The following is a 17092-nucleotide window of genomic DNA, read 5'->3' on the forward strand; positions in this document are numbered from 1 at the left end:
CCCCGATGTTATTTCCTTTACATTTTCTGATACATTGTGCATTTATTTGTATACTTATTGCATCTCTCATCCTACAAGAAAAACTCACAGCGCTTATCTGTTTTGTTTCCCAACCTGTCAAATAAATCCTAGTATACAGTAAATTGTTATATATGTATATTTATACATTATTATAAACTGTTAAATATGTCTATTCATACATATATATTTGAGAGTGACTAAATGCTCTTTATAAAATATGTAATAAACAAAAATATGTATTTTAATACCATATCCCTATAGTTGGACAAAATTATTCTCAGGTAAAATACCTTCTCAAGGCTATTTTAATGACTTTTAATCCACGTGCACTCACCTGCCACCACTAGACACACTTGCTGTGGTCCAGAAACAGGAAAGAAAGTAAAGTGATCAGAGCACAGCAAATGAAAAAGACAGGTACAAAATTACGTTAAGGAAGCAACTAGAAATTGGGGTCAGATCATTTATGAATTTGTAGGTCATAGTAAAGTTTTTAACCTTTAGTCTGAGGGAACTGGGCAGCTATTGTAGGACTGAGAGCCAAAGGAATGACATTATGTGACTTGAGGTGTTAAAGTGATAATACTGGCACTGGGTGAAGAATGAAATTTAAGGGGCAAAGACAGAATGAGGGAGCATGGTTAACAATCTATCCAGTAATCCTAGCCCTCATGGAGATGCTGTGATGGTGGTTTGTACTACAGACGTGGTTTTCAGAAACTAAAGATGGTGAAAAAAAATTTTAGAAGGCCTTAGAATAGGCCTGGTCTACAGAAGTAATTTTAATTACTAATTTCTTACTAACTTAATGAATTAATGATTCTGTCAAGGTCACTCTACTTGTCACATGATTATAATATGTTTGCTTGACCAGGCTCTTCTTGCTAAAAATAATAAATTGCATCTTGTAACAAGTGTTTGAGCTTGTTTCTTTTGATTAGAGCAAAGCAATTCACTTACCATGAAGACAGACAACTGGCAATAACAAACAACTGAGTGCATTGCTATGATACCAAAGACTGGCCAGGTATTTGCATCAAATACCCTCTCCTCCACCCGAAGTTTAACAGTCTTAACAAGGTTTTCTTCCTTTACTACGTTGGAGAAGTAGTTTAGAACTGCAGTTAACAGTTTGAGCTGCAGAGGTCTTTCAAACCCTACCATTTCCCTCATTCAGCTTTATGGCTCAGAGACAATAAAAATCTCTCCAAGCTTCTTCAGCTGCTATGATCACATAATGAAATATAATTTATAAAGTACACAGGGCTTAACACACATTGAACACTTAGTTATTTCTCTCCAACTGGAAATAATTGTGAAAATTACTAATTTCTTACCTACTATTAAGAGAAATACTCTTTGTCATCTGTAAGCACTATTACCCAGGATCACAGCTAAACCTTAAAATATTCTGAACCAAAAATATAGAAGTACTAAATAGCATAGAGAGGACAAAAATCACTGAAAGAACTAGTCTTTCCAGTAAATTCAGGCTCAGTAACATCCAGGAAATGGCTATCATAAGCAAATGCACCACCTTCTTTTTATGAACTGATTTAATATTTGAATAAAATTTAAAGGAACACTTACAACTAAGTTTAATCAAAAATATGTACTTCTTGAATAAGTATTTAGTTATACTGCAGTGACAATAAAGGAAGACAAGTTGTGTTCACTATAATTTCTCTGTCACCACTGAAGAGACACCGGCCTGCTCCAGCTAAAAAATACTTTCTACTTTAGTAGGTTACTCAATTTGATAGTATACCCTCAAATAAATTATTGGACACATTTTTAAACTGATAGTACTAAATAACCAAGCATATAATATGCAACTACATAGTTTGGTAAACAGTGTTGATTTTCACCATGATTATGCTGGCCTGTGTTTAAGTGCTATTATCTTTTGAAAAAACTGTACGTATTACTGAAAAGCACATTATAACATCAAAGCTCTCAGTGAAAGAATATATGAATTTTTAAAAATACATGACATTTTTTCATTTTTTGCATGTTTCTGTCCAATTTTCCCAACACCATTTATTGAAGAGACTGTCTTGACTCCATTGTATGTTCTTGCCTCCTTTGTCAAATATTAATTGAGCATAGTGGTTTGGGTCGATTTCTGGGTTCTCTATTCTATTCCATTGGTCTATATGTCTGTTCTTGTGCCAGTACCAGGCAGTTTTGAGAACAGTGGCTTTGTAATACAGCTTGATATCTGGTATTGAGATCCCACCTACTTTATTCTTCTTTCTCAGGATTGCTGCAGCTATTCGGGGTCTTTTTCTATTCCAGGTGAAATTTTGGAGAGTTTGTTCTAGGTCTGTGAAATATGAAGTTGGTATTTTAATGGGGAGTGCATTGAACCTATAGATTGCTTTGGGTAATATGGACATTTTAATGATGTTGATTCTACCAATCCATGAACATGGTATGTTCTTCCATCTGTTTACGTCTTCCTCTCTCTCTTTTTTCGGTGTCCTGAATTTTCCGAGTACAGGTCTTTTACCTCCTTAGACCACCAACTTACACCATACACATAAATAAACTCAAAATGGATAAAGGACTTGAACATAAGATGGGAAATCATAAAAATATTAGAAGAATCCACACGCAGCAAAATCTCAGACACATGCTGAAGCAATATCTTCACTGATACAGTTGCTAGGGCAATGGAAACTAAAGAGAAAATAAACAAATGGGACTACAGCAAAATAAAAAGCTTCTGTACAGCAAAATAAACCATCAACAAACAACAAGAAAGCCCACTGCATGGGATAACATATTTGCCAATGTTATCACCAATAAGGGTTTAATCTCCAACATTTACAGGAAGCCATACAACTTAACAAAAGGAAGATTAACAACCCAATAAAAAATGGGCAATGGACCTAAATAGATACTTATCGAAAGAGGACATACAGAAAGCCAAGAGACATATGAAAACATGCTCAAAGTCACTAATCATCTTAGAGATGCAAATCAAAACGACAATGCAGTACCATCTCACACCTGTCAGAATGGCTATTATCAACAAATCAACAAACAAGTGCTGGCGAGGATGCAGAGAAAAAGGAACCCTCGTGCAGTGCTGGTGGGAATGCAGACTGGCGCAGCCTCTATGGAGAACAGTATGGAATTTCCTCAAAAAACTGAAAATGGAATTCCCATTTGACCCAGTGATCCCACTTCTAGGAATATAGTCCAAGAAACTAGAAACCCCAATCAGAAAGGATATATGCACCCCGATGTTCATAGCAGCACAATTTACCATAGCTAAGATTTGGAAACAGCCTAAGTGCCCATCAGCAGATGAGTGGATTAAAAAACTGTGGTACATCTACACAATGGAATACTATACTGCGGTAAAAAAGAAGGCATTCTTACCATTTGCATCAGCATGGATGGAACTGAAGAGCATTATGCTAAGCAAAATAAGCCAGTCAGAGAAAGATAAATATCACATGATCTCACTCATTTGTGGAATATAATGAACAACAAAAACTGATAAACAAAAACAGATCCAGAGACAGAGAAGCATCGATCAGACCATGAAACCTCAGAGGGAAGGTAGGGGAGGGTGGGGGTAAGGGTGAGAGTTCAACCAAAGGACTTGTATGTATGCATATAAGCCAGTGGTTGGCAAACTGTGGCTCGTGAACCACATGCGGCTCTTTGGCCCCTTGAGTGTGGCTCTTCCACAAAATAGCACAGCCTGGGTGAGTCTATTTTGAAGAAGTGGCGTTACAAGAAGTTTAAGTTTAAAAATTTGGCTCTCAAAAGGAATTTCAATCGTTGTACTGTTGATATTTGGCTCTGTTGACTAATGAGTTTGCCAACCACTTATATAAGCCTAACCAATGGACACAGACACCAGAGGGGTGCGGGCATGAGTAGGGGTGTGGGGCGGACAATAGGGGGATAAGGACACATATGTAATACCTTAATCAATAAAGAAGAAAAGAATAATAAAATATGACATTTCCCCCCATATTTTAACACAAGCCATGATGTTGGATTTAAGGAATATGGAGCAAGGAATCTTCAGAGCATTATATAAAGAGTGAATTTGTATTTAAGTGGTTTTTCAGTTTTCGTGGGGTTTTTTTGTATGTGTGTGTTTGATTTAAAGGTCCAGATAATATCCTGACAAATGCAGAAATTCCCCACTAAAGTAATGTGTATTTTTTAAAATTAACACTGTATAAGTAAAAATTATCTAGGCATGCAGAATGACCTAAAAATTAATGAATCTGCAAATCATTTCTAAATTAAAAAGAAAAACTAAACATGCAGAAACTAAGTATCAAAATGACCTCAAATACCAGTTTAATAACTTTGAAAGTCAAATGCTTCTCTAATTGTATTTATATTAGTAATTTCAAAAATAATTTAATTGCAAAATAGAAAATCTGAGGTAATTTTTACTAAAATGAAATTTGTAGCAGAACATTATTATAACATGTTTTTTTATCTTTTAAAGTTACACAAGTGAATTATGATTATATAGAAAATGTTGAAATGGAGATTAGCAATAAAAAGTGAACATTAAGCTATAATTGTTAACACATTTTTAATATAATTTCAGAACAATTATCTCTTCTTATAGAAAGGCTATTTCTCCACCTGGTTTTGGATTTGTACACCTCTCCTTCTCATTATTTACATCCTGATTTTAAAATTCAATACAATTTTAGTGAATAAAAGTGGCAACAAAAGTTTTTACTTTTATCTTGATATTTGTCTCTCTCTCTTTTTTTTTCTGGAGTCCTTGCCACTATGTGCTATTTTTTTCTGTGGTTTTGTTTTGTTTACATCTTATATTCAACATCTGTTACATCTAAGTGTGTGTCTTAATTGAGCATGATTTTCTTATAGCTATACAATCCTTGATAAAAAGTGTTTTTACATTACAAGTGAATAACCAGGCAGATCTACTAGTATAACTATGTCATAAACTAAGAAAAAGGCACATAATAGGATAATGATATACTGTGGTGGAGAAAAGAAATAAATTAGTAAATAGTGCTTTTAGATATTAGTAGTAGTAAGGGTTAGGAAGTGACATAATATTTAAAAAATCACAATATAAGCACACATTTAAGAGACAAAATAAAACAATTTAAAAATCTAGGCAGAAATTTTTATTCTGTGATAGAAACATCAATGATGAGAGAGAATCATTGATTGGCTGCCTCCTACATGCCTCCCACTGGGGATTAAACCCACAATCTGTGCATGTGCCCTTGACCGGAACCAAACCTGGAATCCTTCAGCCCCCAGGCCGATGCTCTAGTCACTGAGCCAAACCGGCTAGGGCTAGTTCAAATTTCTCATTATAGCTCAGCTAGGTTACAACATATCTTAACATAATTGTTAGGAAAGACATGGTCCTGGATCTACCATCTTTTTTTAGTTCTAAGAATTAGATTCGTAGAACAACAATAGTTGGCTATGGCTAGTCTATTTGGTCTGTGTGTTATATGCATGTATGTGTAAGTATAAGTTGAAAGAGGGAGTGAATAGGATGTGGGATAAAGGAATGATGATATATGAGATTGAGAACAAATTGAGACCAAATCATATAAAGCTTTTTTATGTTGCCCATATTGGCAGACTCTACCTGATAGAATCTTTCAATAATTATCCTTTACCCATTAAACAGAACCATGACTTATTCAGGGTATGGGTAGAGGTTCTTGCTTTCTATGCCAGTCCTGGGGGAGACTCATGCTTAGTGTAAACGTGATCTCATTCCACTAGGAATGTTGATCTCATTCCACTAGGCCAGTGGTTGGCAAACTCATTAGTCAACAGAGCCAAATATCAACAGTACAACGATTGAAATTTCTTTTGAGAGCCAAATTTTTTAAACTTAAACTTCCTCTAATGCCACTTCTTCAAAATAGACTCGCCCAGGCCGTGGTATTTTGTGGAAGAGTCACACTCAAGGGGCCAAAGAGCCCCATGTGGCTCGCGAGCCGCAGTTTGCCAACCACCGCACTAGGCTATTGATTATTTCAAAGGTGCATATGTCAACCATTTATGGCCAATGAACTGGCAGTTGGCTAATACTTTTCTTCCTGAACAAAAACGTAAGTTCTCAAAAAGAGAAAACTCTTTACTCTTAGTTTTGATATCGGGAGGATTGATATCTAGAACAAGAGTTATAGCAGCCATCTCACCATCATGAGACATTCAGCACAAGATTTAAAACTAATATACAAAGAATTATGAAGAAAAATGTTTTAAAGGATAGCAAGTAGCTCAGGCCTAATTGTCATTACTGAGCAGCTGAATGTGTGCCAGAAAGTACTTCTTCTACAATTCTTGTTATTTGGAAAAAAATAATCATTTGTAAAATGGTCGTTGGGTATTCCCTTATTCGTAATAACTTTATATATAAAAGAGTTTAACAAGTTACCTTATGACATATAATATTGCCTTTCCCTTTTTTTGTTTAAAATTATATAGTATTTGCAAAGGGTAACTCATGCTGTTATTCCATCAGTTGGGAATATATCCAAATCCCTTGTCTACTTGGCAATCTCCTCCATGGGCTGTATCTACCTCTCCACTTTGTACTTACATCCAACAATGGTATGGTTCTGTGTTTCTGCCTGTGGCCCACTCTCACCCTGAAAATCTGTAATTTCACTTATCACAGTGTATCATAAACCTTTTTTCTGTACAATCAGAAGTTCCCCTTTTATCTTTGTATCTGTAGCAATAGATATGTCTGACACATTGTAGGCATGTAGTAAATGTTCATTAAATTGAATGACTAATGTTTGTTGATGTAGCTCAGTGTTAGAATCTGCCCTCTTTTTTATCCTTTGATTCTAAGTACTTTGGAAAAAAAGAATATAGAAATTGTATATTTAAGCTCACTGAAAAAAAAAAACTACTTGAAAATTTTATCTAATATGAGATCTTATAATTCTAAAATATGATTTGATAAAAGCTTGTTTTGTATACTGTTAAAAAGGTTGAACTCATTATGCTAGGTGCAACTATCTTAATCTCTGGGGCTAGGCCAAAAAGAAAAGTTTTCTTTTTTAAACCACGCATTATAAGCATGCCAATAAATAGATAAACCAGACAAGACAGGTTCTGTTCTCATTGAGTTTGCATTCCAGTGGGGATACACAAACTCTATCAGTGAAGATCCAAATGCAAAATAGAAATCACATTAGGCCTTTCCAAGGGAGGCAATTTAATACAAGACATTGGTTATAGTTAGGCAATGCAAGAGCTGGGGCACTTAAAAACACAGCCTGGCCAAAACCGGTTTGGCTCAGTGGATAGAGCGTCGGCCTGTGGACTGAAAGTTCCCAGGTTCGATTCCGGTCAAGGGCATGTAACTTGGTTGCGGGCACATCCCCAGTAGGGGGTGTGCAAGAGGCAGCTGATCGATGTTTCTCTCTCATCGATGTTTCTAACTCTCTATCCCTCTTCCTTCCTCTCTGTAAAAAATCAATAAAATATATTTAAAAACAAACAAACAAAAAAAAAAAACACAGCCTGTGCTCAGAGATTAGTGTAACTAGAACTCAGGGGATGGATTTACTTGCTGTTGTTAGTTTTGGTGTTTTTTTGTTTGTTTGTTTTTGTTTTTAAGTGACAGTACTGTTGAGCCAGCCATGTCCAGGAGCCACCAAGGCAGAGAGAGAGAAGGAAATAAGGATAAGCCTGGATTCTCCCTATTTTACATCTTTCAGTTTCCAGCTAGTGTCTATGACTGGTCAAAGTCAGCAAGAAGCCTAGGAAACTGAGCCTACAAGGCTCATTCCCTAACTCTCCCATGACAGACAGCAGAGCAGGGAAGGTCTAGGCGTGAATTCGAGAGCAATCAGATCATGGATCAGCACAGAGATAGCAAACAAATGAATAAACAAGTAGAACAGTACCCCATAACAAATACTATAGAGAAATAATATCAAAGATAGAGTGAGAAATGTCTTAAGGGGTCAGAAAATACTTTCTAGCTATTTCCAGATCTTGGCTAGAGGAAACTAATGAACAAAATAAACTGACAAACAAAATAGAAACAGTCATGGATGCATGGAACAGACTGACAGCTGTCAGAGGGGATGAGGGAGGGGGCCTGGATGAAGAAGGGAAAGGATTAGCCAAAGAACATATATGCATAACCAACCCAAGGGCACAGATAACGGTGGTGTGGTGATGGCCAAGGGAAAGGGGGTAGGGGTGGGTGGGGCGGGACTGGGTGGAGGTGGGTGGGCAAAGGAGGGGAAAATGTGGTCATCTGTATAGTGTCAACAATAAAAATAAAGTTAATAAAAAATGACTCTTTAGGAAAGTTAACAAAGAGACATTATTGGTATAGGCATCTGGCAGAAGGGACCCCAGGTAGGAATAAGATAGATATGTTTCAAAAACGAAAAAGAGGCCAGGATGGCTGGATCAGAGTGGGATCTGTGGAGAATAATCCAAAATGGGCTCAGTGAGGGAAAAACAGAGCAGGTTCTATAAGGACTATTTTTAAGAGTATCAATTTTATTCTAAGTCCAAGGGGGAAGTTATTGGGGGATTTTAAGCAGAGGATTGATGATCAGATCTGTGTTTTGGAAAAAATCAGACTGATCTCTGGTGAATGCATCATAGATAATAATAGTAGAAGACAGATAATTCAGTGCTGTTTTAATGGTTCAAGGGAGAGATGATAGTGGCTTAAATTAGGAAGGTTTTTTTTTGTTTTGTTTTGTTTTTATTTATCTTTATTGTTGAGAGTATTACACACATCTTCCATTTTTGTCCCATTCCATTGCCCACTCCACCTGTTTCCCACCCCAATGCAGGCCTTCATCACACTATTGTCTGTGTCCATGGGTTATGCATATATATATATATATATATATATATATATATATATATATATATGCCTAAGTGACCCTTCGACCTGTAGCTATGACATGCACTGACCACCAAGGGGCAGATGCTCAACGCACAGGCATGGAAACATGGAACGGACTGATGAATCTCAGAGGGAAAAGGGGAGGGGGGAGAGAGGGAAGAGATTAACCAAAGATCTTATATGCAAAATAGAGGCCCGGTGCACAGATTCATGCACTGGTTGGGTCCCTCCGCCTGGCCTGTGTGGATCGGGCCGAAACCGGCAGTCCAACAGCTCCCAAATGGTGCAGGTGGCGGCGGGAGCGGGGCTGCCTGCATATGGGACCGGGGGCCGCAGTGGAAGATACCAAGTGGGGACAAGGAAGATGGACCGAGACCACCTCTGTGTCCACTGCAGCCTCGCAGCCTACAGTTCCTTTCAAGGTGCAGGAATTCGTGCACTGGGACCCTAGTATTACATAATTAAGGTCATATCATTTCTTCCACTTTGTTCAAGTCACATAGCATTTCCCTCATTATAAGGGTATTTTCTTTAATAAAAATCACATATAATTAATAAATCTGAGTGTTTGTTTATGTTACAGAATACTAGGTCTGAGAAACTGTTTAAATAAAGAATGGGAAGCCTCACAGATCTGGCAATGAGTTTGATAAGTTTTTCTCATCATTAATGGCAAGACTACAAGTGATTCTTAATATTTATTTTATTCTTATTCTTTTAAGTGTCATTTAACAATGTGTAGCATAAAATCCCATTTTCTCATTTTAATAATTTTTAAATTCCTATTAGTATAAGGAAAGTATTCCCACCTCACATAAGCAGAAATACTTGCCTTATCCATAGTTTTTTTTTAATTATTATTATGTTTTTACTAAAGCCCCGGTGCACAAAATTTGTGCACGGGGCACGGGGGGTGTCCCTCAGCCCAGCCTGCACCCTCTCCAATCTGGGACCCCTCGAGGGATGTCCGACTGCCCGTTGAGGCCCGATCCTTCAGGATCGGGCCTAAACGGGCAGTCAGACATCCTTCTCACAATCCAGGACTGCTGGCTCCCAACTGCCCGCCTGCCTGCCTTCCTGATTGCCTCTAACCGCTTCTGCCTGCCAGCCTGATCACCCCCTAACCATTCCACTGCCAGCCTGATTGATGCCTAACTGTTCCCCTGCCAGCCTGTTTGCCCCTAACTGCCTTCTCCTGCAGGCCTGATCACCCCTAACTGCCCTCCCCTGCAGTCCTGGTTTCCCCAAACTGCTCTACCCTGCAGGCCTGGGTTCCCCCCAACTGCCCTTCCCTGCAGGCCCGGTCGCCCCCAACTTCACTCCTTTGCTTGCTTAGTCACCCCTAACTGCCCTCCCCTGCAGGCTTGATTACCCCCAACTGCCCTTCCTTGCAGGCCTGGTCCCTCCCAAATGCCCTCCCCTGCTGGTCATCTTGTGGTGGCCATCTTGTGTCCACATGGGGTCAGTCATCTTTGACCACATGGGGGCAGCCATCTTGTGTGTTGGAGTGACGGTCAATTTGCATATTATTCTTTTATTAGATAGGATTAGATAGGGTAGAGGCCTGGTGCATGGGTGGGGGCCAGCTGGTTTGCCCTGAAGGGTGTCCCAGATCAGGGTGGGGGTTCCCTTGGGGCATGGGGTGGCCTGGGTGAGGGGCCTGTGATGGCTTCCAGGCCGGCCACACCCCCCAGCGACCCAAGCGGAGGCCCTGGTATCTGGGATTTATTTAGCTTCTACAATTGAAACTTTGTAGCCTGGAGTGGAGCCAAGCCTTCTGCTCACTCAGTAGTGGCAGCCATTTCTGTTGGGATTTATGTATCTTCTATAATTGAAACTTTGTAGCCTTAACTGGAGGCCAAAGCAGGCCAGGGTTGCAGAAGCTTGGCTTCCTCCATCGCCGTGGGAAACCCTAGTCTCCCGCTCTCTCCAGCTCCGTGGCTGCTGCCATTTTTGTTGGTATTTATTTATCTTCTATAATTGAAACTTTGTAGCATTGAGTGGAGGCCTGGGCTGGCAAGGGCAGGCGGAAAACTTGGCTTCCTCCATTGCCGGAGAAACCCAAGCCTCCCTCCTGATCTCTTTGGCCACAGCCATCTTGGTTGGTTTATTTGCATATTTGCTACTGATTGGCTGGTGGGTGTGGTGTGTGGGCATGGCTTGTAGGTGTAGTGGAGGTATGGTCAATTTGCATATTACTCTTTTATTAGATAGGATTTGTTTTAGAAAGAGAGGAAGGGAGAAGGAGAGAGAGAAACATTGATGAGAGAGAGAAACATCAGCTGCCTCCTACATCCCCCCTACTGGGTATTGAGCCCAAAACCTGGGCATGTGACCTGACCGAGAATCGAACCCTGACCTCCTGGTTTCGCTCCACCAGCAAGCCACACTGGCCAGGGGCTAAATACAATATTTAAATATATTTATGAGTAAATAGATATTTCTTAAACTTTATTAGAATGAAAGATTACCTTGATTTGAATTACCTGTGCCTTCAAATAGTTCCTTGTATCACCTTTTCTTATTATTTTTTATCATAACATTTCAATAACAACTTGTTTTTCCCCTTCAGTAATAAGAAGATCATGAGGATAATAGACAAGTGTATGCAAACTGCTAATTCCCTCAGAAAGAATACACAGTGGAAGTATTAAGTCTTGTAATATGTTATTTATTTTCTTTTTAAATTTCCTAGCCATTGTATTTTCATATTTCCTAAATGTACTATCAGTTTAGATAACATAATTGGCATAACTTTCATAAATCAAGTCCCAGTTTTTCTTCTGTATATTTATAAAATGCAAAATAGATTTTTTTAAATAAGGGTGAATTTTAATATGGTCATATTGTCCTGAACAGTCTGGGCCCAGGCAATAATAGAATATTTATGCTTTCATCAATCTTTGTTTTCAGATATAGGTAATATATATTTTAAAGAACTTCTAAAGAGGTCCATAGCTTTCCATATGGACAATAACAATCTGATAAATCTTAACTTCACAGGTCTTATAACAGGAGAAGAAAGTTGCAATGCAGGTTTACTCAGATTCATCTCAGTAAGATTTCTTAAGCACATAAACTGGTTTTGGCTTGGTGATGAAAAAATAATATGATGGTATCTGCCTTCAAGAAATAGAACAAATTCCAGTATGGCAATAACAGAACCACATATGTGAATATTATTTATGTCATATGAGCCAGAAGAACATTAGTACACATTATGGGAAACCAAGAAAGATAAAAATCCACTTGAAGAATGGATAGATTATAGGGCCATATTGGCAAGATCACATTCTAGAAAGAGAATAGCATGTGCTCTATGACTGATATAAAGAGTGGAGGCATTTGGAAGAACAGTTTGCCTTAAACAACTGTCTAGTTTAAGGGAATAGAATTTTCTTTTACACTTATTTTTAAAAATAAATATCATACAACTGATTTATTTTCTGTGAGAGGACAGTTTAGCATTCTGTAACACACTGTGATTAAATTAAAAATATAATGTCAGAAAGTTGGATTTTGGACTATATTAAGGAGGAAGTTAAAGGCTAGAATGTAAATGTATAAGCATGAAGAATACCAAATAGCATGCTATGAGCCCTGGGTTCAGGGTCTGTCTTTACTATTGCTAAGTGTGCAAACTTCTTATATACAGGTGTATTCATCAGCAAAATAGAAATATTGACACATAGAATGTTTTAAGAAGTAGCAAACAAAATAATAGTCTTACAAGTGCTTTTAAGCTAACATATGATATATGTCTGCGTCTGCGTAATAATTGATATTAAACCATTTCTTAATTCAATCAGCTCTGGGGAAATGCAAGGCTTTGTAATAGCAGTGGTTATGCAATAGGAATCTATCTGAAAGCTAAGTGTGTAATACAACTTACAGTAGAATAGAAGACCATTGCTGCTGTACAGGTGAGAAGTTTAAGGGTGTTAGTAAAATGGAGGCAATGAAAATTTGAGAGAATTAGTTAATGATATTGAAGAAATAGAATCAATGGGTTACAGAATTTGGGGAAGAATGAATAATTTTAAATTTGAATTTATTGGAAAAATCACAGGAAAATCAGGAAGAAAAAGGTACAGAGAAGTATCCTATCGTTTATTGATCTCTACTTTATCCTGGGTGCTTTACTAGGCAATTTTTTGACTGCTAGATTATCTAGTCCTCCACTATAGCAAAACAATTTGGTGTTACTATTTCAATTTGTATTGAAAATGAAACAAATTTGGGGAGAATAATTAGCTTCTCCAAGTCAAAAAAGAATGACAGGATCTGAAATTAGGTCTATCTGATTCCAGATTCCATGCTCTTTCACTTGCAATAATATATACTTGTTTTAGAGGAAGACTTGTTCAATCTTTTTTAAAAAATTAAAAATAAAGATCTAAATCAGTGAGTCAAGAGACACTAAATGGTTGCGGATATTCACTTCCTTCCCTTGCCTGTATGTTTGCTAAATTGCAGACATGCACAGGCCCTGATACCAGAAAGAACTGGAGTATTACATGGGTAAGGGCACCAGGAAGGCTTGCTTGAGTTCCTTTGTAGCTGTAGGGTAGAGCCTGGCACTTCAATCCAACAACCAGTCTCACCTCCATTTGTGGGGATGAAGAGTTAAGAGACACTATTCTGTTCTCATCATTCTAAAATCCTATCTAATAAAAGAGTAATATGCAAATTGACCATACCTATGCTACAACCACTAGCCACGCCTACCAGCCAATCAGGAGTGAGTATGCAAATTAACCCAACCAAGATGGCTGCAGCCACGGAGAGAGCAGGAGGCTTGGGTTTCCCCGGAAATGGAGGGAGCCAAGCTTTCTGCCAGCCCTGGCGGGCCCAGGCCTCCACTGAGTGCTACAAAGTTTCAATTATAGAAGTTAAATAAATCCCAGATACCAAGGCCTCTGCTTGGGTCGCTGGGGGGTGTGGCTGGCCTGCAAACCACCACAGACCCCTCGCTCAGGCCACCCCACACCCCAAGGGAACCACCACCCTGATCCAGGACACCCTTCAGGGCAAACCAGCTGGCCCCCACCCATGCACCAGGCCTCTATCCTATCTAATAAAAGAATAATATGCAAATTGACCATCACTCCAACACACAAGATGGCTGCCCCCATGTGGTCAAAGATGACTGACCCCAGGTGGACACAAGATGGATGCCAAAAGATGGCCAGCAGGGGAGGGCAGTTGGGAGGGACCAAGTCTGCAAGGGAGGGCAGTTGGGGGCGATTAGGCCAGCAGGGGAGGGCAGTTGGGAGGGACCAGGCCTGAAAGGAAGGGCAGTTGGGGGCAATCAAGCCTGCAGGGGAGGGCCGTTAGGGGTGACCAGCCAGCAGAGGAGGGAAGTTGGTGGTGACCAGGCCTTCAGGGAAGGGCAGTTGGGGGGGACCAGGCCTGCAGGGTAGGGCAGTTAGGGGTGACCCTGTCTGCAGGGAAGAGCAGTTAGTGGCAAACAGGCTGGCAGGGGAGCAGTTAGGCATCAATCAGGCTGGCAGGGGAGTGGTTAGGGGGTGATCAGGCTGGCAGGCAGAAGCGGTTAGGGGCAATCAGGAAGGCAGGCAGGTGGGCAGTTGGGAGCCTGCAGTCCTGGATTGTGAGAGGAATGTCCGACAGCCCGTTTAGGCCCAATCCAGGCAGGATTGGGCCTAAACGGGCTGTCGGACATCCCTCGAGGGGTCCCAGATTGGAGAGGGTGCAGGCTGGGCTGAGGGACACCTTCCCCCATGCACGAATTTCATGCACCGGACCTCTAGTATTTAATACTAATTCAACATTCCTTTAACCCTTTTATTTTTAGTTTTATTTTGGGGAGGTATTAACTTTTTTAAAATTATTTTTTAATTACAGCCTGCATTTAATATTATTTTCTATTAGTTTCAGGTTAACAGCATAGTGGCTAGACAATCCTTAATTTTACAAAGTGTTCCCCTGATATTTTCAGCACCCACCTGGCACCATACATAGTTAATACAATATTATTGACTATATTCACTGTGCTGTGCTTTACATTCTTGTGTCTATTTTGTGACTATCAATTTGTACTTCTTAATCCCTTCACCTTTTTCATCCAGACCTCATAGAACCCCTCCTCTCTGGCAGCCATCAGTCTCTTCTACTTATCTATGAATCTGTTTCAAAAGGACTTCCTACTCTTGCTCCACTCACTACTATTTTCTTGCCACTAATAAGCATGATTTGATTGCTCCTTGTATTCCATCAGATCATCAAATAGCATAGATTTTTGGGACTATGTCATAGATTCTCCTGTCTTTCTACATAGTTTAATTAATGTCATCTACTCATGTTACTTTAATATTCCTTACAATATCTAATGCTGATGGTTCCCTACAATCTCTGAATATCAATTATGTTCAACTACAAACTTAATATTCCTACTTGAAAATATTTAAATCACTTGAAATTTACAATATCAAAACCGAACTCTTGCTTTTTCTCCTCAAACCTCTGGACTTCCATTTTAACAATGTTAAGCTGAAAAAAAAGGTATCTGCATTATTTTTTGTTTTTCTTGCTTTCTACATCAAATTATCATTGAATACTGAGAATTTTAACTTCAAAATATATCTTAAATCTGTTTAGTTTACTGTCATCACCACTGGAGTCCTAAATATAATGTAATATAGTGACTAAAAGGTCAGGTTTTAGATTCAGGAAGTAATGAGTTCAAATTTCAGTTCCATCAAGTTATTAGCTGGGTAAACAGATCATCAATTTTCTCATTTGTAAAGAGGGGCTAAAATAATAAATATATGATGGGAATTTATAATAAATAAAGAATGCATGTAAATGCTTACCATTTTGTAGTCTATAAACTATCAATTTTATTTATCAAAGCTGAGAATTTAATTTATTTTTAATAAGTCACTTAGTATCATTTAGTATTTTATAGATTTTTAAACATTTTTATTTGTAAAAAGCTATAACGAGAGGACAACTGAAAATTCAAGATTTAAAAAATATTATTTATTAGTAATGTAAAATAATGGCTACCATAAGTATAACATACACTCTCCAAGTTGTTAGTAACTTAATTTAAAACTAACAAAATTAATACTATTTTAAGATGGAGATAAAACATATTCAAGTTATGTTTACTTCCAAAAAAATACATATAAAATGTTTGCTGGAATGTTTCACAGGCAGTAGTACCTCATTTGAAACTCACCATCACATGTGGTAGATTTGATTTACATGTTGCATAGAAGGAAATTCAAACAAAAGTGAGTGACTTACCCAATATCAGACAACTAATAAGCAGTAGAACTCAAATTCAAACTCATGTCTTTCAAATCCAAATCCCATGATTTTCCCTTAGTACATGATGAGAAATTAATCATTTCAACTCCAAAAAAGCTCTTTAATGCTTTTTCATTTGATACTTTAAAATAATGAAATAGCATTAATAGTAACACATTAAATTTTAATTAAAATAAACTTTAATAAAATAATGAAATAAACAATTAAATATTACCTAAAATCTGATCCAACTCTCTTTCCATTTTCTGGTTCACCTGGATCTGGACATAAATTGGAAGCTGTTTTAATACCTCCCTCATTTACTGTAACAACAGAAAAGAGGAAAAAAAGAATCAAAACCTATATAATTAGAAAAGTAAGGATATTAATTTTAAAAATTACATAAAATACATTACTGCATTTTGTCATTACAGTTTAAATATCCAAAGTTAAAATATAATTCTATAATCTAGTAATGAATGCAAAACCAATTTTTCTATTTGTATACCTAAAATAATTAAGTTTGATGGTCATATTCTAAATGACATACTATTATAGTAATACATCTATAGTTAACAATTTATTTTTAATTACCATTAAATTGTGAAATCTCTGGATATGTATTCCCAGAGCATCAATACCAGAGTTTCTATTAATTATTGGCAGTAAAGAAGTCATAACCAATTATAACTGTAATTTGGATACCTATTATTTCTAAAGGTACAATAGAAAAATAAGACACTATGAAAAAAGTTTAAGGTTATTAGCACTTTTTATGTGGTCTATAACAAAGCAATTTAGTCTACAAATTTAGGCTACAAATGCCAAAATAAAATTATGTTGCAAATTACCAAGCAAAGCCTAGAATCTATCTATAATAATAAAAGTGTAATATGTTAATTAGACCGGACATCC

General features: G+C 37.8%; 1 protein-coding gene across 2 annotated transcripts in view; it reads right to left on the bottom strand.

Annotated features, from left to right (window-relative positions):
• Nucleotides 1-17092, bottom strand: part of CSMD3 (CUB and Sushi multiple domains 3) — a 931825-nt gene that overhangs the window by 529347 nt on the left and 385386 nt on the right. For both annotated transcript variants that reach the window (XM_080646869.1, XM_080646870.1), the window contains one exon: nucleotides 16413-16500. In XM_080646869.1, the coding sequence (XP_080502995.1) occupies nucleotides 16413-16500 (88 nt within the window). The remainder of the gene's footprint in view (nucleotides 1-16412; nucleotides 16501-17092) is intronic.

Source organism: Plecotus auritus (assembly GCF_963455305.1).
Source record: "Plecotus auritus genome assembly, chromosome: 11".
NCBI lineage: Eukaryota > Metazoa > Chordata > Mammalia > Chiroptera > Vespertilionidae > Plecotus > Plecotus auritus.